Source organism: Ostrea edulis, chromosome 9 (genome assembly GCF_947568905.1).
Source record: "Ostrea edulis chromosome 9, xbOstEdul1.1, whole genome shotgun sequence".
Taxonomy (NCBI): Eukaryota; Metazoa; Mollusca; class Bivalvia; order Ostreida; family Ostreidae; genus Ostrea; species Ostrea edulis.
In genome coordinates this window covers 6,660,896-6,688,082 of record NC_079172.1, presented here as the reverse complement: position 1 = coordinate 6,688,082, position 27,187 = coordinate 6,660,896, and the positions used below count along the sequence as shown (strand labels likewise).

General features: G+C 34.5%; 1 protein-coding gene across 3 annotated transcripts; it reads right to left on the bottom strand.

Annotated features, from left to right (window-relative positions):
• Nucleotides 1-460: 460 nt before the first annotated feature.
• Nucleotides 461-27,187, bottom strand: LOC125658009 (ras-related C3 botulinum toxin substrate 2-like). Of its 3 annotated transcripts, XM_048889025.2 has the most exons (6): nt 27,023-27,187; nt 16,478-16,623; nt 10,444-10,558; nt 9,722-9,839; nt 6,010-6,170; nt 461-3,287 (listed from the first exon to the last, which is right to left on the bottom strand). In XM_048889025.2, the coding sequence occupies exons 2-6, from the start codon at nt 16,591-16,593 to the stop codon at nt 3,210-3,212; spliced, it is 588 nt and encodes a 195-aa protein (XP_048744982.2). In that variant the 5' UTR covers nt 16,594-16,623; nt 27,023-27,187; the 3' UTR covers nt 461-3,209. The 3 variants fall into 3 exon arrangements, with proteins under 3 accessions (XP_048744982.2, XP_056004345.1, XP_056004346.1); XM_056148370.1 differs by lacking the exons at nt 16,478-16,623; nt 27,023-27,187 and adding an exon at nt 16,103-16,138; XM_056148371.1 differs by lacking the exons at nt 16,478-16,623; nt 27,023-27,187 and adding an exon at nt 16,060-16,064.

The window sequence follows — 27,187 nt, the reverse complement described above, 5'->3', positions numbered from 1 at the left end:
ATGGGATGAAGATGTTCCCTATCGATTTTGGGATCAAACCACTGGACATTGAAGTAGGAATATGGTTTCCGGGCTTTAAAGCGTTATCCTTTCCACGGGTTACTGGTGGAAAAAAACCATTACAGTTTACACCGATTTTGTATATCCGTTAGATTGTCATGTCCGAAATGACGACCCTACACAAAAGGAAAATCTTAAATGGTGTCAAATTTGAAAGAACATCTCATTCAATATATAATCAATGTTCTAAACTGTTGCAGATACTGATTGCACAAACAATGTCCCTCTTTACAACATCTACAGCATCTCATGAAAAACTGACTCAGTTCTACACCCCAAAATTCACTCAAAACCAAATTCTTCTTTTAAAGAAGTATGTAGTGAACAGTCCAACCATAAAAGAAAACTAAGAAGACTATTTTGTTATACCTGTAATAGTTAGGACATAAACTCTGCTCCAGTCCATTGTAGTGTTTATTCTATATTGCACAAGTGACATGAATTATGATATAAGACATAGCATATGACATACAAAAATTTACAGCTAACTTCATAATCACATATGCAAACCAGAGCCTTCTTTAATAGCATCGGTGCATCCAAATGAAAGCCACAGTTTATTTCGGATCACATGACCTGACACAGCAGGAGCTTTCCAGCCAGTTTTAAAGGTGGAGCAACATCCAGTCATTCACTATAACCCTGTCTGAGTACCGTAAACATAGATATTTAAAATTTAATGTTCCTTTATGAAATAGCTTACTAATAATGTTAATATTTTGGATTAATACTCAACTGAATAAAAACCCAATTAAAAAAAAATATTTGTATTCTAATTTTTCCCCATTTTTTCATGCATATTTTTCACTGAACATTTTAGAGCTCAAAAGTCACAGGACATGACTGGTAATGATCCACCTGACAACATAGATTCTCAGCAAAAGACGAGGATGGGGTAATAAAAAAAAGAGAGGGACAAGTTGTAAAAACTGCATACTACAATGTAGGCCTACAGAGTTTACATGCTGGATGGGCTATTCATTCCAACAGCAAGTTTATTTCATTGTAATATATCCCCAAAAGCTGTTTTATAATTAACACTGATACAGACATCAAATCTGATGCAATAAAAGATGGAAAATGTTCTATAGTTTTCATGATTTTTTTTCCCCAACACGTCCACATCTCCGAAATACTGCATCATAAAATAAATCTACAATACCAGTGCACAATATTTCCTTGAAATTTACTGTAATAAAAACGATTGTGAACATTTAATGAGAACCCACTAAAATGAATGACTAGATACTGTTACTTGTTAATACAAAAGTTAAACCAACAAAAACTACGCTCAAAGATATCCACATTCCTGACACAGTTGTCTCTCTTTGTATCATGGAATAATAGTAAACTTCACCAATCAAAATAGCCACACAGACAATCTTACTTTACAGAAATGAAAATATTTTGATGAACTTTTCAACTGAATTTTTCTGCACTAAAGATACACAGGATTAGCAATAATGTATATAAGTTTCACCTACATGCTGTGCCATAGTAGATATTCATATATGCATGCATAATTAAATGCAAGGTCATATATTTTTCTGAATACTATTTCCAAAAATATCACTTAAAAACAACATCAAATGTTTAATTAAAACCAATCTAGGTGTGCATGTTCCTGTAAATATTGATGTGCATCTAAATTCATACAAAATTGAAGTATATGTATCATGTTAACATTATATAAAAGATTACTGAATCTATGGCAACAAAAAAGGCCAAGTCCAAAGGTTAAACACAACATGAAACTGACAACAGTGGATCACAACCATTAGAAAAACCTCCCTTTCTGACATATGGCCCATTCTGGCATGATGTAAAAAAAAAAATTCTTTCATTACAAATTCCTATGTTTATGTAAAAAGATAACAAAATGCATATTTCTTTTATTTTCATGCAGTAGACAAATACATAATTATTTCACCATAACTTCCGAGGCAATTATCTTAGTCTTTCAAAACCATTAAAACAGAGCGATGTCTTTTCATTTTGATATATTTTAGAATGGATATATTGTGGGCAAAATGATACCCCACCACCTGATAAAATCTCTGAATAGCAATCCTGTCCAAGGCACACTGGTTGGCACCCATTCTCAATGTAAGTGTTCACATAGGTTTCTTCTTAATCAGTTTCACAGATTCCAAGTATTAAAGATGAACAGAATACCACACATTCCTATACAAAATAAGCTAAAGCTACGCGTACACAGCCACAGTGCAAGATTTATCTAAATTCCGATCCCATGCCAATCCACATCTCAATGAGGTCAGTATGAATCTATACAGCTATCTGATTGTCTATTCTCCCAGCAAGAATGTTTTAAAACAAAGATATCAATTGGATCAATATAAACTTATTTCAAAATGTTGACGCTGTAAAATGGTTTATACTCATTTTACAGTAATATATTGATACAGCACAAAATATGATATCAAAAACATGATAGGGTGGTTGGAAATTTTAAAAGAGGTATCTACAAGTCATCCAAAAGCGATAACTATTCCAAAAAAATTGCATCAATTGTTTAAAAAACATTAAATACATGTACTCTGTTTTTCATGGGAAAATAATTCTGAATATATTCAGTTCGTGAACTTCATTAAAATTACAATATTATAAATGATGGAGTTTTATGGAAATATTTTGTTGGCTAAAACAGTATTCTCAAATGTATCAATCTGTATATAATTAAGTATCCCAATACACAATTTTAAAAGCAAGTGAAATATAAGGCATAATTGTTCACATACTAAAATATGTTTACAACACTATACCAAGTACTACATGTACATGTACTTTTAACTTAAAAGATTTTTTTTTAAAAAAAAAGGGGGGGGGGATACAGACTTTTTTCCCTTTTGATAATATTTGTCAAGGAAGGAAAGTCTTAAAAGTAAATCATTCTCAATGAACTTAATCTTAAAACATGTATGTGAAAACTAGCCTGTACATACATGTTTAACAAAAACACTGTACAATTCATTTCTACGTCCTTTGATGACACATGCGAGTGTACATAACACAAATTCGTTACACTATTGACAGATATTTTGACGTGACACACATTGAACATGGACAGGTAGATGATGGTGTCTGATGGCATCGGATCCCCAAAGCGATGAACAGATGAAAGACGCAGATCATAGAAGCTGGCATTTATGATTTTTTGTTCTAATTGGTTGTGGCTGCAACACTGCTCTACAAGCTTCATCAAATACCTGTAAAAACAAAATTAACGAATTAACGACTAGTATACCCACAATAAATACCTGTGAAAACAAAATCAACGACTAGTATACCCACAACAAATACCTGTGAAAACAAAATCAACGACTAGTATACCAAATCAACGACTAGTATACCCACAACAAATACCTGTGAAAACAAAATCAACGACTAGTATACCCACAACAAATACCTGTGAAAACAAAATCAACGACTAGTATACCCACAACAAATACCATAAATATAATGAACAAAACATTTAAGAAACACTATTGTTTGATTGTGGAAATTGCAACCAAGTCCTTGATATGACCTTCACCATTCATATAACATTGACTTTTCAATTCACAAAAGTATGAAATCTCTTGTTTAGTTTAAAAGTTAGGAAGATTAGAATTGTAGACAGAAAAAAAGACATACAACAGACAAAAATCAAAATCACAACAACATTACTAACTAAAACTAAGATGCATTCCATATCATAGCAGCTAAGTGTTCCTAGCCATCAAGCTATACTGAATGTACCTAGCCTAGATGTCCCTAAGTGTTCCTAGCTATCAAGCTATACTTAATATACCTAGCCTAGGTGTCCCTAAGTGTTCCTAGCCATCAAGCTATACTGAATGTACCTAGCCTAGGTGTCCAATTTATAAAGGTATAATAAATGTCTCCATTATAATTAGTTCTTAATACAACTAGAACTGTCCTAGCAGGACTAATACGCCACACAGGGCACATTGTATGGTGGGAAATATTGAATTTGTGCTCTGACATTGAAGAATAAACACATCCTTTTGACATGAAGATTCTTGAGAGCAATCAATGTCAATGCAAGTCTATATATTCTGCAGAATTGTGCTACTCGGGGCCCAGTTGAGCTAAATTCATCTGACAGTAAATGTCTAGTTAACGCTATGTAAATGTAAGAGTTAATGGAAAGTTAACTGTCTGTTAATGTTAACTAACTGTCATGCAACTGGGTCCAGAATATTGAAGATATGTTTAATATAATTTCTGAATGGAAGCTACTATTCTGTGTATTGAGCCAGAAAACCATGTTTTATTAACAAAATCATCCACAGACAGATGGGCAGACTGACAGACAAACAGACTGATGATTTCAGTACGTCCTCTCCTAAATTATTGCAGTAGTCTCTGTGAAAGAACAGATCATCACAAAATCTAAAAGAAAATGACTAAGTCAATGAAGTTGAAAAAACACTCGTAAAATGAAAATATCCATAATTTCCTTGCATGTTAATGAATCTTAATAAAAATGACAGGAGCACAATTTCATTACATGTATATAAATATATACACAAAGTTTGAATCAAATTTGTTCATTAGTTTTTTAAATATACTCTGGAAACTGACAACACCCCCTTAAAATGGAAGAAAATATCAATAACTTCCTTGAATATTAAAATATCTCAATCAAAATAGCAAGTGCACAATTTCATTACTCACATAAGATATATACATCTGACAAATCATGTCTACAGACAAACAGACAGACATTCATTTGTGGAGGTAATATCAGTTGTATATGAAAATACTTTTTAAACCATAACGTGTTGGGAACATTACAGAATTATGCAAACATCATGGGCAAATAAAATAGGTATCAAGCAATCATTTGGTATGGCCAAGATAAATAAATAGTGTGTTTCCTATTCCAGCCTGAAAAAAAATAGGGTAGGCAGGTAGGTAGGGAAAACATTTTATTTTATTTGCACATTTTATTGTTTAAAATTCAACTTTGACAATATGACATTTTATATCAGGAATAAAGCATATTGTGTACATGTAAAACTATTTTGAGAATTGCATATTACACCGACATATTTGTGCAAAAGCTACTTGCATGGACATTTTTTTTCTTAATATTGAAATGTTCGTCCTTTCGACATTAAAACCTGGAAGGCATCAATAGCTTTTTTGGTCGCCGATTTAGCTGCCACTAACAACCCTGCGTCTAATGTAGGGTCAACGTCTGGTTCACAAATAAACTCTAAATATTTCATTTCAATTCTGGCTAAATCACCAACAGAAATACTGCCCTGAACTTCATAAAGCTCCATGTTTTTGGAATGCAACTTATTTGGCCAACATAATATTGTAGTTTTGCTGTGTTTTGGCCAATCAGATGGCCCTTCATGATGCTTCTCAAAAATACTAAATAATGATTCATTGTTTTTACCTTTGTCATAAAGTTTTTTCCCTCTTGATGTTTGCAGTTTCCTATCGTAATTGCCAGCAATATGCTTGGCAAGACAAACACGCTGCCATTTTTCCCCCAGAGATATCGCTGTCAGAACATTTTTGTTTAATACATAAAGGAATATGTATTTTCTCAAACACAGAAATGATCGAGATTAGGATCATTTCCTAATGTTCCTAATCTTAGGGATTCGATCTTAAATCGAGATTAGGATTTCTAATAGTGAAACCGGAAATTGTTTACTTCCAGGAAGTATATCGGTGTATAAATTTTTCAGGGTCGGCTCATATATTTTAGGGTCGGTCGGGGAACCGGAAACACACAATATATTTATCTAGGCCTACCTAGCATAAAAATCTATTAGGCTACACTGTCTAAAAATTTTGTTACGCTAACATGTATTATGTAGCTACTACAATCTTGAACGCAGAGTTCTAAGTCAATATTTAAAGTTGAAGTTATCTATTTTTAGAATCATCCAAACTTGCCGATACCTGTTTAAGACCTCTCTGAGTGAGTGCAGAACATTCCATGTACTTGACAGCCCGTATTTTGTTGGCTAACTTGATACCCTGTTCTCGCTTTACTGGAGATAAACCCTGGGCAGCCAGCTGTCCAATAGCCTCTTTGTTTTCTCGTAGATCTATTTTAGTTCCTGCAAAATTGTAAACATTTAAAAAATCTTCTTTAAATATTCAAACTTTTTCTTTACAGGAGAGGTTTTTTTCTAAGTTGCTAGAACTTGTAACCAATCCCTTTGTATAATTATACAATAAAATATGTTCAAATCAAATCTTTACCCATACATCAAAAATACTCCAATTCTTGTAAAATTATGGAAAATCACTATGGTGGAGAAGTAGGTTCAGTTTTTTGCTTGATGATGTCATTCATATACATACATATATATATATATATATATATATATATATATATATATATATATATATGAATGAGAGAGAGAGAGAGAGAGATTTGCAAACTATGTAGAAAACAGTGCTTCATCAAAGATTTTTTTTAAATATCTAATGCAATGCAAATACCAGAGTAATATGCAAAACAGCACAAATCATCATAAATACTTGTGAAAATGGTTGTGGTAATATGATATGCATCAATAATTTTCAAACCATATTATCAACAACCCACTCTGTATTCAAAATTCTTGGGTTCTGTTTTTCCTAAATACTGGTATGCTCAAGTTTTCATATAGTATCACTAAAATTAAAGAAGTCTTTGAAATGATAAACACTATACACTGAATTTGGCCCTGCCCTACAGTCAGCAACTGTAAGCCAGGGATCATGAAATTTACAATTTTGGTAGAGGCCTTCCTGCTCTACATCACCATGCATTTCGTTTTCTTAGAAACGGACAGTTGTAGAGAAGTTGCTTTCTTTTTTTTTTTAAATTGGTCAATTTTTAGCAGCTTTTTTCACAGCATAAAATTACTCGCTTTTATCTTTAGAGTACCCTCACCAATTCGTGTTCTTGCTATTTGACATCTACCATCATTTTCAATATTTTAAAGTACTCATATCAAAATGAGGAACCTACAGTAAATTACTATAACCACAATATCTAGAAGTACTCATTTATTTTATTGTTGTACATTGAACAATCTACTGGCATGGGCAGACTTGAACAGTAATCATGCTTTGTTTGTCTTGGTCAATTACAAAATTTTACTAAGCAGTATTTTATAAGAATGCTGATTTCTTGGTTAACATAAGTCTCAATATACCTGGCGAATTGCCAATACGAAGCTAAAGTGACCAGGGTTAAAATGTAAATAAGTTAAAAGAGTATTTTATAGAATTTAAATAGTTTCATTGTTATTGATATCTGTATTAATATAGGGAGATGACCATTCTACATTGATCCAGTGCCTTTTTATGGGATTCGAAACTGTGACTGTGAGATGTATGAGAGTTTGACTTCTAGGCGGGCAATTCTACTTTCACTTTAAACGGTAAGTTGAAAAGAGCATGCTGCATCTTTGATGTAAAATATCTCGAAAAGGAATCAAGGACCCTATTGCAAATTTGGCCTTGTTGGAAAGGTTAGGAATTTTGCTGAAAGTTGATATCTGTCATTATACTGGGAATTTTTTTTTTTTTTTTTTTGCATTAGGAGGGGTTGAAAATGGGTATATTTTCCTCATTTTTGTTGCTTTTTTACTCCCAGGATGGCAGGTGCCTGAGTAGTATCTCGACCCATTTCCAGGCTAGCATCAGATGTCATGATGGACCTTTAAAATCTTTCACATGTGTACTTTCAAGAACCATATACATTATTTTTGAAAATTGGTTGCCATGGTAATGAAATCTGAAAATTAAAACATGGGCTTCTGAAGGCGAATTTTCCTCCATTTCCTGGTAGTTTGAGACCATAATACCCTTCAAGTCTATCCCAGTCTTGTACCTCATACACATGCAGGTGTCTTTATGGCGCTACGTAACGTCAACTCTCTGTGACGTTATCTCTCTGTTCTGTTAAACATGCCCTACTGTGACGTTATCTCTCTGTTCTATTAAACATGCCCTACAGTGACATTATCTCTCTGTTCTATTAAACATGCCCTACTGTGACGTTATCTCTCTGTTCTATTAAACATGCCCTACTGTGACGTTATCTCTCTGTTCTATTAAACATGCCCTACTGTGACGTTATCTCTCTGTTCTATTAAACATGCCCTACTGTGACGTTATCTCTCTGTTCTATTAAACATGCACTATAAGGACCCCTTGTCATGGACACAATCATAATTCTTGTGGTTATAAAGGTGACAAAATCACAGACTGCTTATCCTTATAAAGTTGTAGTCAACAAAGCAAGAGCACCACAAAGCCACCAATGGCATCGGTGGTCGAGTGGTTAGGCAGTCAGACTCTCGACCGAAAGGTCGTGGGTTCGAGTCCTGGCCACGGCAGGGCTGACGGTGTGTCCTTGGGAAAGGCACTTTACATTAATTTCCTCACTCCACCCAAGTGTAAAAGGGGTACCTGGCTATAGACAGTGAAAGATATTGTTAGAATGTTAGTGCTCTAGCGCTTGTAGTGGCAGCTTGCACTGTATGCTTCCTAGGAGGCTGAGAAAGTTCTAGATTGATATAAGGTCTGCCGGGGTAATAATGTACATTGATTATTGTAAAGCGCTTTGAGCAGCATACGCTGGAAAAGGCGCTATATAAAACCAATCATTATTATTATTATTAAGCTGAGCATCCTACATGAATCATCAGTCAATAATATTAAGATTTGCAAACCACAAGCCATTCGGGCAACCATTTTCAGGATATCCACATGCCTGAACTCAATTTCACTTGCCCGAAAAAATAAAATAAATTATACGCATGCGAAATCTTAATAATTTTCAAGACAAATCTGGAACAGACCGAGTGAAGATGCGTAATTAATGGGACAAATGACTTTGGAGCAAGTTATTCTAATTCTATGACTTGAGCATGCACGTAATATTTATTTACTTCTGATTGTCAAATTAAAACTCTGACAGGTATTTTTTTTTTTACAAGCCAGTCAGACTTGTTGCCAAGCGGATTTTACAAGTCTGACAGGAAAATCAGTGGCCGAGGGCGTTCAGACAACCGCTAATTTCACAGACTGAATCATGTGGATCTAGATGCGCTTTACCTACATTTACACACGCATTCATTTTGAGATTCAACTAGAACTGTCCTAATGGGACTAATACTTCAATGAAAATAGAAGATGCACAACTACATTATATATATAAGATGAGAATAAAGTTTGAATCAAATCTGTTCAATGGTATTAGAATTAAACTCTGGACAAAGTGCGTAACCCCCAAAATGGAAAGAAAATAAGCGTAACTTCTATAACTGTTAAAATATTTCAATGAAAATAGGAGATGCACAACTACATAATATATAGAAGATATGCATAAAGTTTGAATGAAATATGTCCAGCGGTATTAGAAATAAACTTCGGACAAATTGCGTCTACGGACAAACGTACGGATGGATAGACGGACAAAGTGATTCCAGTATACCCCCCCAAACTTCGTTTGCGGGGGGTATAATCAGGGTTACTACCTCCGTGCAAGGGGAGACTACTGATGTAGCATTTTACTCTACCTGTGATTGTATGCAAAAACCACACCGTTCAGAGTTCAATACATGTCAACTTCACACCTACGAAGCTCTGGGTACTCGTATTTACTCACCTACTAAAAGCATGGGTGCTTCAGGACAATGATGTTTAACTTCTGGATTCCATTTTGTTGTGACATTTTCATATGATGATGGACTGACTACACTAAAACATATTAAGAAGACATCTGTCTGCAAAGAAAAGAATACACACAATATTAGACAGCAAGCTGAACATTGAATTTTACAGAGTTCCAGCTTACATGTAGGCACCTGTTCTAAAGTGCATTAGAGTCATAGGCAATGGTATCGCTTGGTTAGAATTTGCTATTGAAGAGTACTCTTTAGATTAGGGCCTAATCAATCATTACCCATTTATATTGCTGGGAGGATAAAGTATTTTTTGTGTTCTTTTGAATACATATATGTATTTTAATGAACAGTTCTTTAAATTTCCAATTTTTACAAATCCTGTTTCCTATACAGCGGATTTAATGTGCAGTAATAAATCAATTTCCAAATAATGTTCGTAATTACAGCGTCTGTTCATTCACATCTTCTGTCTTTCATCGCTATCATTTCCTTATTACTACTCTAGTACTCTAGGTCCGTTGAATGCAAAAGTGCTGTATCAGTTATCATATTCACATAAAAATAATCAAAAAGAATTCCAATGAGATTAAGATGAAATTTTCAATTAGAGAACTTTTCAAAGAACATTTGAGGCAAAAAAAATTCTAAAATACCCAATGGTAAAAACCTGATAATCTATACTGCATGCTTTAAATCAACACACCTGTGGATAAGATAAAGGTCGTAATCTGTCATAATCTTCTTGTCCAGCAGTATCCCATAATCCTAAGCTGACTGGAACGCTATCAACCATCATGTTCGCTGTGTAATTATCAAATCTACAACAAAACGCAAAATGTTAGCTGTATAATTATTAAATCTACAACAAAACGCAAAATGTTAGCTGTATAATTATCAAATCTATAACAAAACGCAAAATGTTCACTGTATAATTATCAAATCTACAACAAAACGCAAAATGTTAGCTGTATAATTATCAAATCTACAAAACACAAAATGACTGTAGGTTTATGCATCTTTTTTTAAAATTAAAATTAGGTCAGTAGGTCAGAGTAAAATCTAAAATAAAACCACTAAACAAGCATGAAGTATTGCTGTGACCTTCACTGTATAGAGCACCTTGTTTTGTTCGACATGAAATTGACATTCAATTTACAGGGTTGTTTCAACATTAGTAACTAGCACTTCAAGGTTCATGTCATATACAGAATAAAGTAACAAATGTTTCTTAAGCTCCGATTTCTAACTTAATGTTATGTGTATTTTTATCATCTTCTGATACTTGTTTTCTGTGTATTCTTTTGAACCATTTATTTACTTTTACCAAAGTCTAAGGGGCATAACTCTGTCAAAAATTATTCAACCAGAAACATATAAGAGATTATTAAACCTGGCTATTTTCATGATGTATCTATATACCAAATTTCAGTTGATTATGTGCATCAGTACCAGAGATGAATTATGGCAGAATGGAAGGACAGAAAGGCCTCAGCCATTTCATGGGACATAAAAAGTCTGGAAAATGAAGATGTGACAGAAGGGCAGACAGAAAATGAAGATGTGACAGAAGGGCAGACAGAAAATGAAGATATGACAGAAAGGTAGACAGAAAATGAAGATGTGATAGAAGGGCAGACAGAATGCAAACTATAAATCTCCATTGACTTCACTGGCAGGGGACTACTAGAATTTACGTATTCAATCAGGGAACTACTAGAATTAAAGAATTTACGTATTCAATCAGGGGACTACTAGAATTAAAGAATTTACGTACTCAATCAGGGGACTACTAGAATTAAAGAATTTACGTACTCAATCAGGGGACTACTAGAATTAAAGAATTTACGTATTCAATCAGGGAACTACTAGAATTAAAGAATTTACGTATTCAATCAGGGGACTATTAGAATTAAAGAATTTACGCACTCAATCAGGGGACTACTAGAATTAAAGAATTTACGTCATCAATCAGGGGACTACTAGAATTAAAGAATTTACGTAATCAATCAGGGGACTACTAGAATTAAAGAATTTACGTAATCAATCAGGGAACTACTAGAATTAAAGAATTTACGTAATCAATCAGGGAACTACTAGAATTAAAGAATTTACGTAATCAATCAGGGGACGAATAGAATTAAAGAATTTACATAATCAATCAGGGGATGAATAGAATTAAAGAATTTACATAATCAATCAATACTAGTACTTCATAAAACTCACTTGCAAAACTTACTTGAAGTTTAAGAAGTCGAAGTTATAAAGACTGGTCACACTTTCATTGTTGAAACATACAATGCAATTTAATATTATGTTTTATCCTTAGGCACATACGTACTGTTTCAAGATTTTTTTGGCTTCTGAGAAAACGTCATGGGTATGCCATAAAGTATGTGATTATTAGAATATATTTAATAAAATCTAATTCCATGCATTTCAATGTAGTTACAAGATGCAAAAATAAGAAAGTAGATATGCTGGTGAGCTCCTGTCCTTCACCGTAATTGTAAAACATTTATATGCAGTGTACATGCAGACACTAAATTAGATTCGATGAACACTTCACCCTCTGCATTTAATTAATAGTGTTGAAGCGCTGCAAACTTGTAAACAATTGCTGCTGTAAGTGTTGTTCAAAATAGTCTTAACCAGATCCCACAGGTCCGAAGCCAGTGAAATTGGCTGGGGACCGGTAAATCATAAAATCTACAAACTCCAATGGGATTATTGAATTCTTTCATCTTTTTTTTCTTCATAGAATGCCCAGGGTGATTTGCATTTGTTTAAACTAAAACATTATAACAAGAGGCCCATGGGCCACATCGCTCACCTGAGTCACCTTGGCCCATATTTAAAGATTTTCCCTATACATTTGCATGTAAAACTTTTATCCCCTATTGCAGCCCCAACCTACTCCCAGGGGCCATGATCTTTACAAACTTTAATCTGCACTATGCCAGGAAGCTGACTTGTGAATTTGAACTTGTCTGGACCAGTGGTTCTTGAGATGATTTCAAAAGATTTTTTTTCTACCCCCAGGGGCCATGATTTTAACAAACTTGAATCTGTACTATGTCAGGAAGCTTCCATGTAAATTTTAAGTTTTCTGACCCAGTGGTTCTTGGGAAGAAGAGTTTTAAATGACCCCACCCTTAATTTTTTTTGGATTTTTGTGATTATATCCCCTTTGAAGGGGCCATAGCCCTTCATTTAAACAACCTTTAATCCCCTTCATATATTCTTATGTTTTCATATAGTATAAGTTAAACAAGAGCAACGCCAATGTGGCATAATACGCCGGTAGATTTTGCTCAAGGAAAACATATTTTAGTGGGATTCATATTTTAGTGAAGTTAGCACTGTCCTCTGTGAGCTAATTCATTATTATGCTTGTAGAAATGGATATCAAGATATAAAGAGGGATAGCCTTAGAATGTGCTACTTCATAAATATTGCTAATATACCACACACCTTTGCTTGAAACAGTTAGTGCTAAAGTATAAGTACAGGTACAGTATACTAAAATCCTGCTACAACCACCTTGACCTTTGACCTTGAGAAACAATAGGCTTCCTCCACTTGGAATAAGGTGTATGCGTATTAAATTTGACACTCCTAGTCCCAATGGTTCGGTCTGTATACCTACAAGGTTTTCCTACTAAGTACACCTATGACCTTGACCTTTGACCTTGAAAAAAATAGGCATCTTCCTCTCATCATGGTGATCAAATATACCAAGTTATAATATCCAGGAGCTTACGGTTCGGTTTGTATCCTGCCCACAAGGTTTTCCTAATAAGTGATACTACGACCTTGACCTTTGACCTTGAAAAACAATAGGCATCTTCCTCTCATCATGATGATCAAATATACCAAGTTATAATATCCTGGAGCTTACGGTTCGGTTTGTATCCTGCCCACAAGGTTTTCCTAAAAAGTGATACGACCTTCACCTTTGACCTTGAAAAACAATAGGCATCTTCCTCTCATCATGGTGATCAAATATACCAAGTTATAATATCCTGGAGCTTACGGTTCGGTTTGTATCTTGCCCATAAGGTTTTCCTAATAAGTGATACTACGACCTTGACCTTTGACCTGACCTTGAAAAACAATAGACATCTTCCTCTCGTCATGGTGATCAAATGTACCAAGTTGTAAAGTCCTAGGGCTTACGGTTAGGGCTGAAACGATTCAGGTACCTCACGGTTCGGTTCAATTTTCGATTCTTAGGGCACAATTCGATTATTTTCGATTCAATTCAATAGTTGTCTAAAACTCTAATAAACAATAAAAAATACACAACTTTCATGTTTTTATTTCATTTCCCCCCTGAAAATCATCGTTTTCAACAACGGAATATGGTCTTTATTATATCACATGCTATAAAATATCCAAGAGCATTGGTAATTTATTTCTGTGAAACAAATTCTACATACTGCTGCAGTTCCATTCTCTTTAAAACCAAAATGGTTCCATACAGGGGACCTTAGATTTGCCGGAGAGTTTTTAATCACGATTCCCGAGTTAGCGTCTGCCATTTTTGTTGTAATAAATTGTAAGGTAAAAAACCAAATCCGTGTTGAATTCTTTATTTCCGGAAAAAAAATGTAAACATGAACCGAATCGAAATTTGAAGATGTTGAACCGAAAATTGAACCGAATGCCGTGAATCGCGGTTCGAGTGAACCGCGATTAATTGTTTCAGCCCTACTTACGGTTCAGTCTGAATCCTACCCACAAGGTCCGGACAGACAGACGGACGACGCCATACCATAATACGTACGTCCCGTCTTCGACGGGCGTATAAAAACTATAAGCTACCAAATTTCACCCTGCCCTAGACTCAAGACCTCTAGACCTGCAGGGATCATGCTATTTACAATTTTGGTAGAAGCCTTCCTGCTCTACATCACTATGCATTTATTTTAGTTTTTCTTACAAATGTGTGATTGTAACGAAGAAGATTTTTGAAAAGTAGTCAATATTATGCAGTTTTTGGCCCAACCCTAAGGTCCCTGAGGTACAGGGATCCTGAAATTTACAATTTATGCCCCCATTGTCTCAAAGATGCTTCATACCAAATTTGAAAAGAATATACTTGTATGGCAGTTATAAAGAAGTTAAAAAATTTCACTTGTTAACACATTTAATCACTGACCATTTTGGCCCCACCCTGATATCAAAACCCTTGGGACCATGAAATTTACAATTTTGTTAAATGACTATCTACTCATTCTAAAGATGTATTTAGTTTCAATTTAGTATCAAATGCATTAAAGATATTTTTTAAATGTTTTACACATAAACACTATACACCAAATTTGGCCCTGCCCTGGAGTCAGAACCTCTACCCCTGGGATCATGACATTTACTATTTCATGCTTTACATCACAATGCATTTACTTTTTTTTTTTTTTTTTTTTTTTTTTACACATGTGCGGTTGTAGAAAAGATTTTTGAAAAAAACAGTCAATTTTTGTCCCACCCCTAAGGCCCCAGGGGTGCAGGAGTCTTGAAATTTAACATGTATGTCCCTCTTGTCCCACAGATGTTGAAAACGTTCAATTGTTAAAGCACAACGGACAATGACAAACGCAGAAGACCAACCTCACATGGGTATTGTCGATCTCACACTGGTGATTATGTGAGAAATATGTATCATTAACATTCTACAGAAAACGGACAGCAGACTGGGGGGATTTTTACATAACCCCACACTTCAAGTTGTCTCAGTGCAGACAGTAGCCTCGGCAACAAACCACAGCTACATTTCTTCCATTTTTTTTCTTACAATAACCTGTGAATGAAACTGATTTTATGGAATGGATTTTCAATCATTCAACAAAATGTGATAAAGACCTATCAATATTTGTTCATTGTATGCATTGGAAATAATGAAATATGCATGTAAATAAAAATCTTTATCACTTTCAAATTCCAGAAGATTTTGTAACAAGACTACCGCAAACGGTACATCATACGCCTATCGGACAGTCATGACAAAGTTTCAGTGCAATATTTGTATCCATAATGAGAAAAAGTCCAGGAAATTATCTGACCTATTTTTAGCCCTAAAATAGATCATGGTGCACCAATTAAGCTGAAATACTAACTCCGAGAGGAAGGTTGTGACTACATTTCAGGCAAATATCTGAAACCATATGGAAAATTATCTGAAAAACATGCTTTTAGCCCTAAAACTTGATAGCATTGTAAGGGGTTTACATGTATTACCATTGAGCCTTGGCAAACTGTCAGTGGTTTACTTGTACACTGGGTATGTATTTCCCTGGAGTATTATCAGTGGTTTACTTACACTGTGGGTACTTATTCCCCTGGGGAATTGTCGATTTACTTACACTGTGGGTACATATTCCCCTGGGGAATTGTCAGTGGTTTACTTACACTATGGGTATATATTCCCCTGAGGAATAGTCAGTGGGTTTTTATACACTGTGGCAATATATTCCCCTGGGGAATTGTCAGTGGTTTACTTACATTGTAGGTACATATTCCCCTGTGGAATTGTCAGTGGTTTACTTACACTGTGGGTATATATTCCCCGGGGGAATTGTCAGTGGTTTACTTACACTGTGAGTACTTATTCCCCTGGGGAATTGCCAGTGGTGTTTTTTTTTTACACTGTGGCAATATATTCCCCTGGGGAATTGTCAGTGGTTTACTTACACTGTGGGTATATATTCCCCCTGGGTAATTGTCGATGGTATACTTACACTGTGGGTACATATTCCCCTGGGAAGCTGTCAGTAGTGTATGAGATCAGCATGCATGTCTTTCCCACAGTACCATCTCCTACTACCACACATTTGATTGGCCGACCTTGAGCCATGGCACACTTCTAATTATGTAACTTTATTTCCTATAAATAAAAAAATACAAAATCAAAAAATATCTCCACTTCCATTTGCAATAATTGAAAATTATCAAAGGATTTTCACTTGATTAACAGTTTCTTAATAAAGCATTGTTTCATGCTTAGAGAGTATCTATAATCTGCACACTACATTGACACCAGTGATGAATCAGAGGGCATGTATATAGTGGTCTATCAACAAATTAACAGATGTTTAGGTGAGATACTCGTGTTTTGACAGATCTTACAGCACTTCTAAGCTCATCAAACAAATATTCTCACTAAATGTCTACATATATTCCCTCCCCAGTACAGGGCATCACAAAATCATCTGTACTCTCTAGAATTATTAATAGATCAGCTACCTTAACTGTGTAAAAGGCAGCAGAAAAGATTAGTACTTCTCTTGTAAATGTGTTTTTAAAAATTCAACATTCTGGATGTTTATAACAAGGTTTTTAATGCCTTTAAAACTTAGGATCATATAGCCCTACTGAACAGCAAATCCACACAACTTGTGTACAAGCCTGCAGCAAGCAAGTGTAACATGACCTGGGCAGTGAATCTATATATGTGCTGGTTTTATCTTTGTGGTACAGAGATAAGATGTTAGTTTACCATTTCCTGCAATCTACATGATGTCTGCTTCTCTAAAGCGGAACTAAAAACTCACTGATGATTTTAACACTGTCATTCAAAAATCTGTTATCAGTGACTATGAATCATTCACTGGAAGGGATTTCTACATGAATACTCCTGAAAAATGTAATATATCCACAAAAAAATTGTTATTATATAATCTCACTGTGTTTACAATATAAATTCTATAATTCTGATATTGATTGCACTGGTTTTTGTCACATACAGATATAATTTACAAATCTATCATGTAAATTCAAGTCATAACAGAACTGTACATCCGCACTACTTTGATGTAAGTCAGTTAGTCACATACAAGCTGGCCAGTTCTACAACCTTAACATGTAAATGATAAGCATATGCATCACAGACCTGTTAAAACTTTCATGCTATGGTAACCCTACCAACCACAGGTAGTTCTGCAGTTACCCCACTGTCCCACATAGAGAAATCGTTAAACTACAAGGTCAAATTACATAACATTCAAGGAAGATCTTTCTAATGTCTGTTTACATATTGTAGAATCTCGTCCAGTATATTGCACATAGTCTTTATTACACTAGGAATTTTTACCACAATTCAAACCTTCTTTTACCCTATATTTACTAAATACAGCTAAAAATTTCAAGAATCAAAATTTACTTGCAGTACTAGAAAATGAAATTATTTCATCATATCAAAGTCTGAATTTGTTGTAACTGTGTTCAAGATACATACATGATATGGAATGAGCTTTATATACTGTTACAAAGCTCAAATTGTTGTAAATCTAGGAATTTTTTTGTAGTAATTCATTTTTGCAAAGTTTGGTTAAAATGCCATAAAGAGAAAGAGGTAGGTTCACGAATGGCATAATTAATTAACCCTGTATATTTTTGAAGATTTCAGAATCACTGATGATGACTAAAGGACTCATACATCATGAACAAGGTTCATGTGAACGACAATTCTTTTATTATGGCATCATACTCCTGCTTTTGCTCACTTGCCAAAAGTATGTCAATTTTTATTTTTTTACTTGTACAATTTTTATCGAAATTTAACTATCTTCAAAAACTTTTTTTCAGTGGCTCTTCTGCCCCTGGTTTGAAATTGGGGAAATCTATATTGACTCCTACTTTCCTTAAACTTTCTTGCCGTAATTTTGAAATGATTCTCTGACCATCTATTCTGAGGATATGACTTTAAAAACACAAACATAAAAAAGTCTACAAATCCTTAGTAATTTGAGAGCCAAAAAGTTTTGTTATTTTCCTATGATCTCAGTAACGGAGAGCCAAAGTATTATTTCAATACTATATTTAAAAGTGTAAGAAATTCTGCATCCATTGAAGTATATTTACATTTCCAATGTTTTTTTTACAAATTGTAAATATTAGCATTTCCTCATGAATGCACTGCAGTCGTAAACAATGTGCTTATGATATCAAAACTACTTGATAAATAAAGTATGCCTACATTCTGACAAAAACGAAAGTAGAATGTAAATATAAGAAGTAAATTTCATTTTTCAAAATACATGAGGGTATAAATTCAGTGAACTACATCACGCAGAATCAGATGAAATTTTTTTTGAAAAAATTGAATTCTGTCTTCACAAAAAACTTTTAGACAATACGGCTAGTAGGTTTGACATTTTAATTACCCCAATGACTTTTTTACTAACCAAGAAAAATGTATGAAATTCAAAACTAAGGTGGCATCATTTTATTCCATTTCAATATTCGCTATAAAGTACAGTTGGTTATTTTCTTTGCATCATGTACAAAACATCAGGTCCAAGTTACAATTGTAATGTATGAAAGCAACGTTTCTGAAAAGATCATTTTTCTCTTCACATATTCCTTGTGCTGAAAGTTTCTTTTTCCATACCATCCTCTCTTTTTTCATTTCAGTGTGTTTGCTTTCAAAACATTTTGAAGGTCAAGGATATATCTATACACTCACTAAAATGCTTTTAAGGTAGACCTATACTCGGCCTTAAATGGACTCAATCATGACAAAATTGCCTTTATAAGATAGATATATATTCCAGTAATAGATAAACATTGAAAAATATATATGTCAACATGCTAATTTCATTGTTATTGCTTCTCAAAAGTAAGTACCCCATCCACATATAATCAGCATTAATGAAAATGTATTCCTCCTTATTTTTCTTAATAATTATTATTTTTCCAAAACAAATGGGCTGTAATAAGCAACATAGACTATATACCCATTATTTAATTATATGTAATCATTTATTTTAATAAATTTGAATAACTATTTTCATAATGTGCACTTTGTGAGCCCACACATGTTAAAAGAAATACTGTTGAAAATGCCATTTGATGTCAATATTGGTCTTTCCCCCCAATTTTTATGGACTAAACCTTGAATAAATTGTTTTTAATTTACAAATTATTATCTCAGAAAAAGGATTTGCGTAAGAAAATCATATGTTGACGTATCGTTTTAATAGCTATAAGCTCTACAACAAGTACACCCCCCCCCCCCCCCCCCCCATCTTGAATTATACCTTATTATATTTTCATACGACATGTGAAATTTGAGTATATTTACAACCTTGGATACATGTAATAATTTGAACTATGTTAAACTATAAGTATTATAGATACATGTGGTTTGCATTTTACATTTTATCTGAAAACATATCATTCTAGAAGCGGGTATTCACAATGTGAATGTAAAACGAAAGTAACAAACTGAATTTTGATAGGTTTGCTATTATGATTAATGCATTTGTGTAATGTGTGTTATATCTTTTATCATGGAATCATTTGCATGTACATAAATTGGATATACTACATGTACACCACTTACGCCGATCTATGTAGATGCAATCTCAATAAGGAACTACAGTTGTAATCGCGTCATACAGATGCCGTCCCAATAATTTTGAAAAAAAGGAGAGGGGATGAGGAAAAAATGACAGACGGTCGGTGAAATAAAACAACTTATTTGCAGCCGTTCTTTGAGGCTTGCGTCAATATCTGCAACATTGGAGCAGCGAACACAACTACGATATCTGTGGTGACTGGAGCAGCGAAGTGTGAACTTTTATTTTTACACAAGCTTACCATGTATTTGTTCATGATAATTTGGATTCAACAGCTGCTTAGTTTTGAAATAGCAATTATTACATTTGCGAATTTTTTTTACTCATATGGAGACGTCACCATTGCCGGTGAAGGGCTGCAAAACTTAGGCCTATGCTCGACGCCAATAGTTTTTGAGTAGGGATTTTTTAGCGTGCCACACCTGCTGTGACACGGGGCCTCTGTTTTTGTTGTCTCATCCGAAGGACCGTCCCATTTAGTCGCCTCTTGCGACAAGCATGGGGTACTGAGGACCTACTTTAACCCGGATCCTCACAAAAGAAATAATATTATTATGATGATGCTGGTGGAAATATGAATTGGCCCCCTTTTCCCATCCGTCTCTCCAACTTTCTGATGCCCGCGTAATTCCATATGTTGAACAGGATCATTGTAAATCTTTTACATACATGAATAGTCAATGTATCTCACGGACGCCCTCATCCGCCAAAATGTTGTTGTTCTCCAACCGATTTTTATCTAAAACTTGAATCATCTTTAGCCCCCCCCCCCCTTTTTTAAATACAAAATTTGACCGCAGCTGATAAGAACACCTTGGAAGGAATCAATATCGGACAATCATATCGCCGTGTAAATATCAAACTGATATCTTTAAAATACCACATTTCAGAAAACGGACGCGTGGTTCTGCATTTACATTTGATTGTGACGTAGGCCGTGTATAGGTCTACTTTAAACATCTATGTTAGAGTCAAAGCCACAAGCGTTACAGTGACAAGGAAAGAAAAACTAACTCAAACATACTTTATTTTGACACAATTTCTATTCAGAACACTTTAACAGTAACACCACAATTTTCACAAGCCCATCAGACTATACTTTTAAAACAATTTTTTTTTTTTATACCAAAAGGCAATTCCCTAACCACATTGTTGCCTTTATGAATAAAGTATTACTTACTGATATCATAAATGACAGTCTTTAACAAAAAAAATCCTTGCTTAACAATTACATCAATATTAATCAATCATATATTTTAAATTATCAAATGCTATGAAAGCGGCCATTGAAGTTTAATTTATGACGTCACACCATCGGTTCCGTGGTTTCTTTCACCACTGTAAACATGACAAGTCACGAACCTCAACAGTTAAGTTTGGAGCTGTATAAATTTGAGCCCGTTCTTTCATAAGAAGAAATAAAGAAAAGAAGACGTTCAGTTGAGTTGCAGACCAGGCAGCTACATGCTACATGTTTCCACATACAAATGTCTTGAACCTCAAATTGTCATTAACGGTACACAAATGATGGATCCACAGTTTACAAATTAAGTCTTTTCTTTTCAGATGACTTGGTTGGGTCAGGAATTTCGGGGGAGAAATACAAAACTTTTTTCACATCTCCCCTTCGCATTAGTGTAATTAACTGCTTAACAGGAAGGCATCAACCTATTTATTCGTAAAATCTACCAGGCCACATTTAAAAATATGTTTGTTTCCCCTCTCCCAACCCTAAATTTCACATATGGGTAGGTAGGTAGGTAAAAAGTTGTTTTTTTCTACAACAATATTTTTGTACTAAATTTCCATGGCAATATACTAAGACATACTACAAGGTAGTATGCTTTAAACCAATCAGTGAATACCTTTAATAGGATGACCTGTAGAAATGTAATTGTTTGTTAATATTTGTCATTTTGTTGATGGTTGTCTCTTTGACAATCATATCACATCTCTTATTGTTTGTATTGCTTTCTGTTCATATATTCAAAAACAATTATTTTCAATGCTGATTTACCAAACAGAGAAAGAGACCTGATAGTATTTAGTCTTGTATATTGTCTTGGAAATTTACATAATTCAGTAAAAAAAAATAAACGATTAAACTTTTATTTGATTTTATGACTAGAATGTGAATTGACTAGACAGTGTCAGACTCATGTATTGTTTCTGAAAATTCAAAACTGTCATTTTTTTTGGCATTCTCTTTGGTATCCCTTTTGGTACACAGTTTTGGCAGACTGGCAAAACAACTCTGTGTTTAGATCGATTCCCGGGAAAAAATAGAAACTTCCAGTCACAGTAAAATAATGTTTCGTACCGGAAACGGCTCCGAATTTTTCCGGAAATAAAAAAAAATGTCGCTGAAAAATATGATTAAAAACTTTTGGGTCGGCGGGAATTTCACTGGGTCGGTCGGGTGAGGGGAAACAAACTATCTTTTTTTTTTGGCCCCACATGTACATCTGTGATAATCTTAGAATCTCATCAAAACCGGAACAGACAGTGTGACGTCAAAATTATTGATTTTTCTGGTCTTGAATACAAGACAGTTCCACATCATAGCAGCCTCTACTAAGATAGCGGGAATTAAATTTTTAACATTTTCAAATTAGTACTGTTCAGCTAAACTTGGCCGTATATTAACAGAATAGTATGACAAATTTTTATCATATAATTAATCCTATCATTTATTGAATATCCTGTAAAACAAAAATTGGGGTTGCCTTCCCCTTTAATGAACAAGAGGCCCATATGGGCCACATTACTCACATGAGTCACCTTGGCCCATATTTAAAGATGTTCCCTATATATATTTGCATGTAAAAACTTTGATCCCTATGGTGGAACTAACCTACCCCCGGGGGCCATGATTTTTACAAACTTGAATCTGCAATATGTCAGGAAGTTTTCATTTAAATGTAAACTTTTTGGGCCAGTGGTTCTTGGGAAGAAGATTTTCCCTCTATATATGTATGTAAAACTTAATCCCCTATTGTGGCCCCACCCTACCCTCGGGGGCTGTGATATTAACAAACTTGAATCTGCGCTATGTCAGGAAGCAAACTTCTCTGGCCCAATGTTTCTTGAGAAGAAGATTTTAAAGATTTCCCCTATATATTTGTATGTAAAACTTATATCCCCTATTGTGGCCCCAACCTACCCCCAGGGGCCATGATTTTTTCAAATTTTTGAATCTGCACATGAATCTTTCATTTAAATGTAAACTTTTCTGACTCAGTGGTTCTTAATAAGATTTTTAAAGATTTTCCCTATATATTTGTATGTAAAACTTTGATCCCATATTGTGGCCCCAATCTACCCTGGGGGCCATAATTTTAACAAACTTGAATCTGCACTATGACAAGAAACTTTCATGTAAATGTTAACTTTTCTGACCCAGTGGTTCTTAAGAAGATTTTTTAAAGATGTTCCCTATATTTGTACGTAAAACTTTGATCCCCTATTGGAGCCCATCCTAACCCTTGGGGCCATCATTTTAACAACCTTCAATCTGCACTATGTCAGGAAGCTTTTATGTAAAATAGTACTTTCCTGGCCCAGTGGTTCTGGAGAAGATTTTTAAAGGTTTTCCCTATATATTCGCATGTAGAACTTTGATCCCCTATTGTGGCCCCAACCTACCCCCGCATTTCAAGGTTTCAACAAACTTGAACCTGCACTATGTCAGGATGCTTTCATGAAATTTCAGCTCTTCTGGCCCAGTGGATCTTGAGAGAATATTTTTAAATTACCCTACCCTATTTTTGTGTTTATCTCCCCTTTGAAGGGGGCATGGCCCTTCATTTGAACAGACTTGAAAGCCCTTCACCCAAGGATGCTTTTTGCCAAGTTTGGTTGAAATTAGCCCAGTGGTTCTGGAGAAGAAGTAAAAAATGTGAAAAGTGTACAGACAGACAACGGGTGATCAGAAAAGCTCACTGAAAGCTCAGGTGAACTAATAATTGATAAAAAGTAACCAAGATGTGTTTGTGAAACACTGATGCCCTATATGGCCAAACTCCAAGGTCAAGGACATGGATGGGTCAAACACATTTTGGTACAAGCAAGGAAAACAAATGTGAAAAATGAAAGCCCAATCACCATCCATTCATAAGTTATGGCCAAGGATAAAGTATTTGCAGACAAACACTGATATATCGAGATCTCAATTTTTTTTTATTTTTAAGTCTTTGCCGATCGAGTATCAATACATAATATTCGATACACCTACATATATATTTCTTTGGGTATCCGGGTTAACTTTCAATATTTTTGATCGGGACTGACCTTCCTTCAGTGTTCGGAATTAACCATAGACCAAGTCTATGTCAAATGGCACTGGTCTATGCCAACTGTAATTGAGATGGACCAAATTGTCTATGCCAATTGTCTAGATTTAAAGCAATAAAGTCCCAAAGGACCTTGCATGGTCAGTCAACGTCTGATAAACATTATGATTATGGAAATGGAAAGAAAATATGCTTTATAAGTATATTAGAAGTGAAATTTATAAAATTGTTTTAAATTTGGGGTTGTTTTTTTTCAATGTTGCGGTCTATGCCAATTTGATGAGGTTTATCACAGTGATTTTGTTTTGACATAGACCCACGGTCTATACCAAGTTTTAAACCAATGTCGAAGGCTGTTATTTATGCAAAATGTCTGACATTCAGAAAATCAAAATGTTGGAATTATTTCAGTAATGGAAAAAAAAACGAACACACAAGCAAAATGCAATCTGTGTTCAGCAGTAGTCGCCACATTTCATTTGCACAAGCATCACAACATTGCGTTAAATAAACGTAGCAAGACAACTCCTGCCTCCAGAGATGTTCAAGGCTTGAAATTAACTTTTTATGTCACCAGTCCAGCCGGACTGATAGGGTATAATTTCAACCAGTCCGCAGAAAAATTAACCAGTCCACCAGAGTTTTTCAGAAATATAAAATAAACAAATTTCATTCATGTTATTCAAATAAAACAACGGAATTGAACTTGATATGCCTCAGACAATATTGTAACACTTATGTGAGATTTATATTTACTAAATCTGGTTCATCTGATATCTACAAAGGAATGCCAAATGTGTGTTTAAGATTCCATAAGTATGTTGCCAAAATGACGTTTTAGAAAATTGACCAGTCCCATCGGACTGACTAAATCAAATGTATGTCAGTCCGCCAGACTTTTAATCAGTCACAGACTGACGGGCATATGTTAATTTTGAGCCGTGATGTTGACTATGTATGTGCATGTGATTTTCTTTATGCAGTGTATGATTGAATCTGGAATTATTCTAATTCTTAGAACTTACAAACCTATTATCATGATTATAATCACTACTTAGTTATTATCATAACAATAAAACAATATTTGAACAAATTAACAATGTTTACATGTATAGTTCAGATGCCCTTTACTCCCATAAATTAACTCATGGATGAAGTCATGTTTGGCACAAGGATAAACTGAAGTCTAGTTTTTTACATTTGTTTATTACATATTTTGATATTTTTGCAAAACATTCTAGATCTATAGAAAATATCCAGGTTTTACAAAGTCCATTATTCTTTAAGTCAATTGCAACATCACATCTGCAAAAAGGTAGAAAAATCGGAAGGGGGATTTAAAAGTCCTCTCTCAGTCGGTTTTTTCAGAATATGAATTCTGTAAATCTGACCACTAAGTAAATTTCAAATTAATCTGGTAATTTTGTTCAACAAGACACTTTGCTGCCTCTGCAAATTTCCAACAAGCAGGAGATTTCCGGAGACAGATAAGCGTCTGGTTGCACAAGACTAATATTCTGGAAAATAAGATTTGTAAATGGTGAAAATTTATTGAACAACCTTGAAATTTCCAGAAACGGAATCGTTATATAGAGAATGGGTTTTTCCAGTCCAGAAAGCAGAATTCCACTTTAGAGCAGAGAAAAATCATGTCTGAATGAAGGTAATAAATACTGTTTTCAAAATAATTGTACAACCAACTACCCGAGATGCTTAACTTTTACTGCTGGCAAACAAATTTTGTGGAATAGATGCCAGACCACAGGTATTAAAATTTCTGCTTCACAAAATTTAGATGAATTAGATTTTTTATCATACTGATAACTAAGTTTAAAAAGCCAAGGGACAGCTAGCTGACATCGTCAATTTTTTAAAATTATTATATGATCGAGATCAAAGTTATGGGAACTGAGTCCTAGTCAGATAATTGCATTAAGGATGATGGATTTCGTGCTTCTGCGCATAAAGCCCTAGATGTGCCATGAATCAAACTATCGTATGTATGACAACAAAATTAAAAATATCTTAACAATCTTCAAAATATTACCCAATAACGGGAGCCTGGTAAAATCGAAAGCCTGTCACATTAATGATTTCAAAGAAACTTAATCAAAAATCACAGCAGAGACAACACCACAGAAGACTTCTCTCTGCATCTTTACATCTGTCATTTTCCATATTTTCCACTGAATGCCAATGGACTACTCCTAAACAACAAAGTGCTGAAAACACTATTGAGCTTTTATAGACATTGGACAAAAATGTATTTCTCGTCCATGTGGATTTTCACAGCTTACAGTAGGCCATACCAGAGACATAATGTCTCTGACTATGCAGATCAATAACTCATATATGTTTCGAGGAAATTCGAATTGAAGCCGCATGCATATTCAGCATCGCCTGCACTAACAGACCTAGTAGGATACCACTACCTTTCTAGCATATCCCTAGACAGCTCTCAGATGACAATATATGTCGAACTGTGATCTAATATGGCGATCCTAAATACATTTGAACGTGATGAGGTATGATTCAGCGACAGACTCTATGGCCTCACCCGTCGTCCCTTCACACAAAGAAATCGGCAACAACATCCGTGCTTTCATAATCTCTAAAATCTTGTAATACTTACGTATGTGTTCCTCTTCTTGTTTTCTGTTGTTGATGGATTAAATAGTCATTATCAATAAGTATTTCTTCGCGAAAATTTCAATCGAAATCGCATCACATATACTTCAGACAGTTGCCATTTTTATTCATCGCAGAGTTTTTCTATTTATAGCTGACCAATGAAAAC

Bases quoted from the DNA above. Each gene is read 5' to 3' on its own strand.
- LOC125658009 (XM_048889025.2), bottom strand. From the start codon at position 16,593: ATGGCTCAAGGTCGGCCAATCAAATGTGTGGTAGTAGGAGATGGTACT. The intron at 9,840-10,443 runs GTGTGTTGATTT...TTTTCTTTGCAG, and splicing joins GACCTTTATCTTATCCACAG to ACAGATGTCTTCTTAATATG. The intron at 3,288-6,009 runs GTATCGGCAAGT...TTGTTTTTACAG, and splicing joins CTCAGAGAGGTCTTAAACAG to GTATTTGATGAAGCTTGTAG.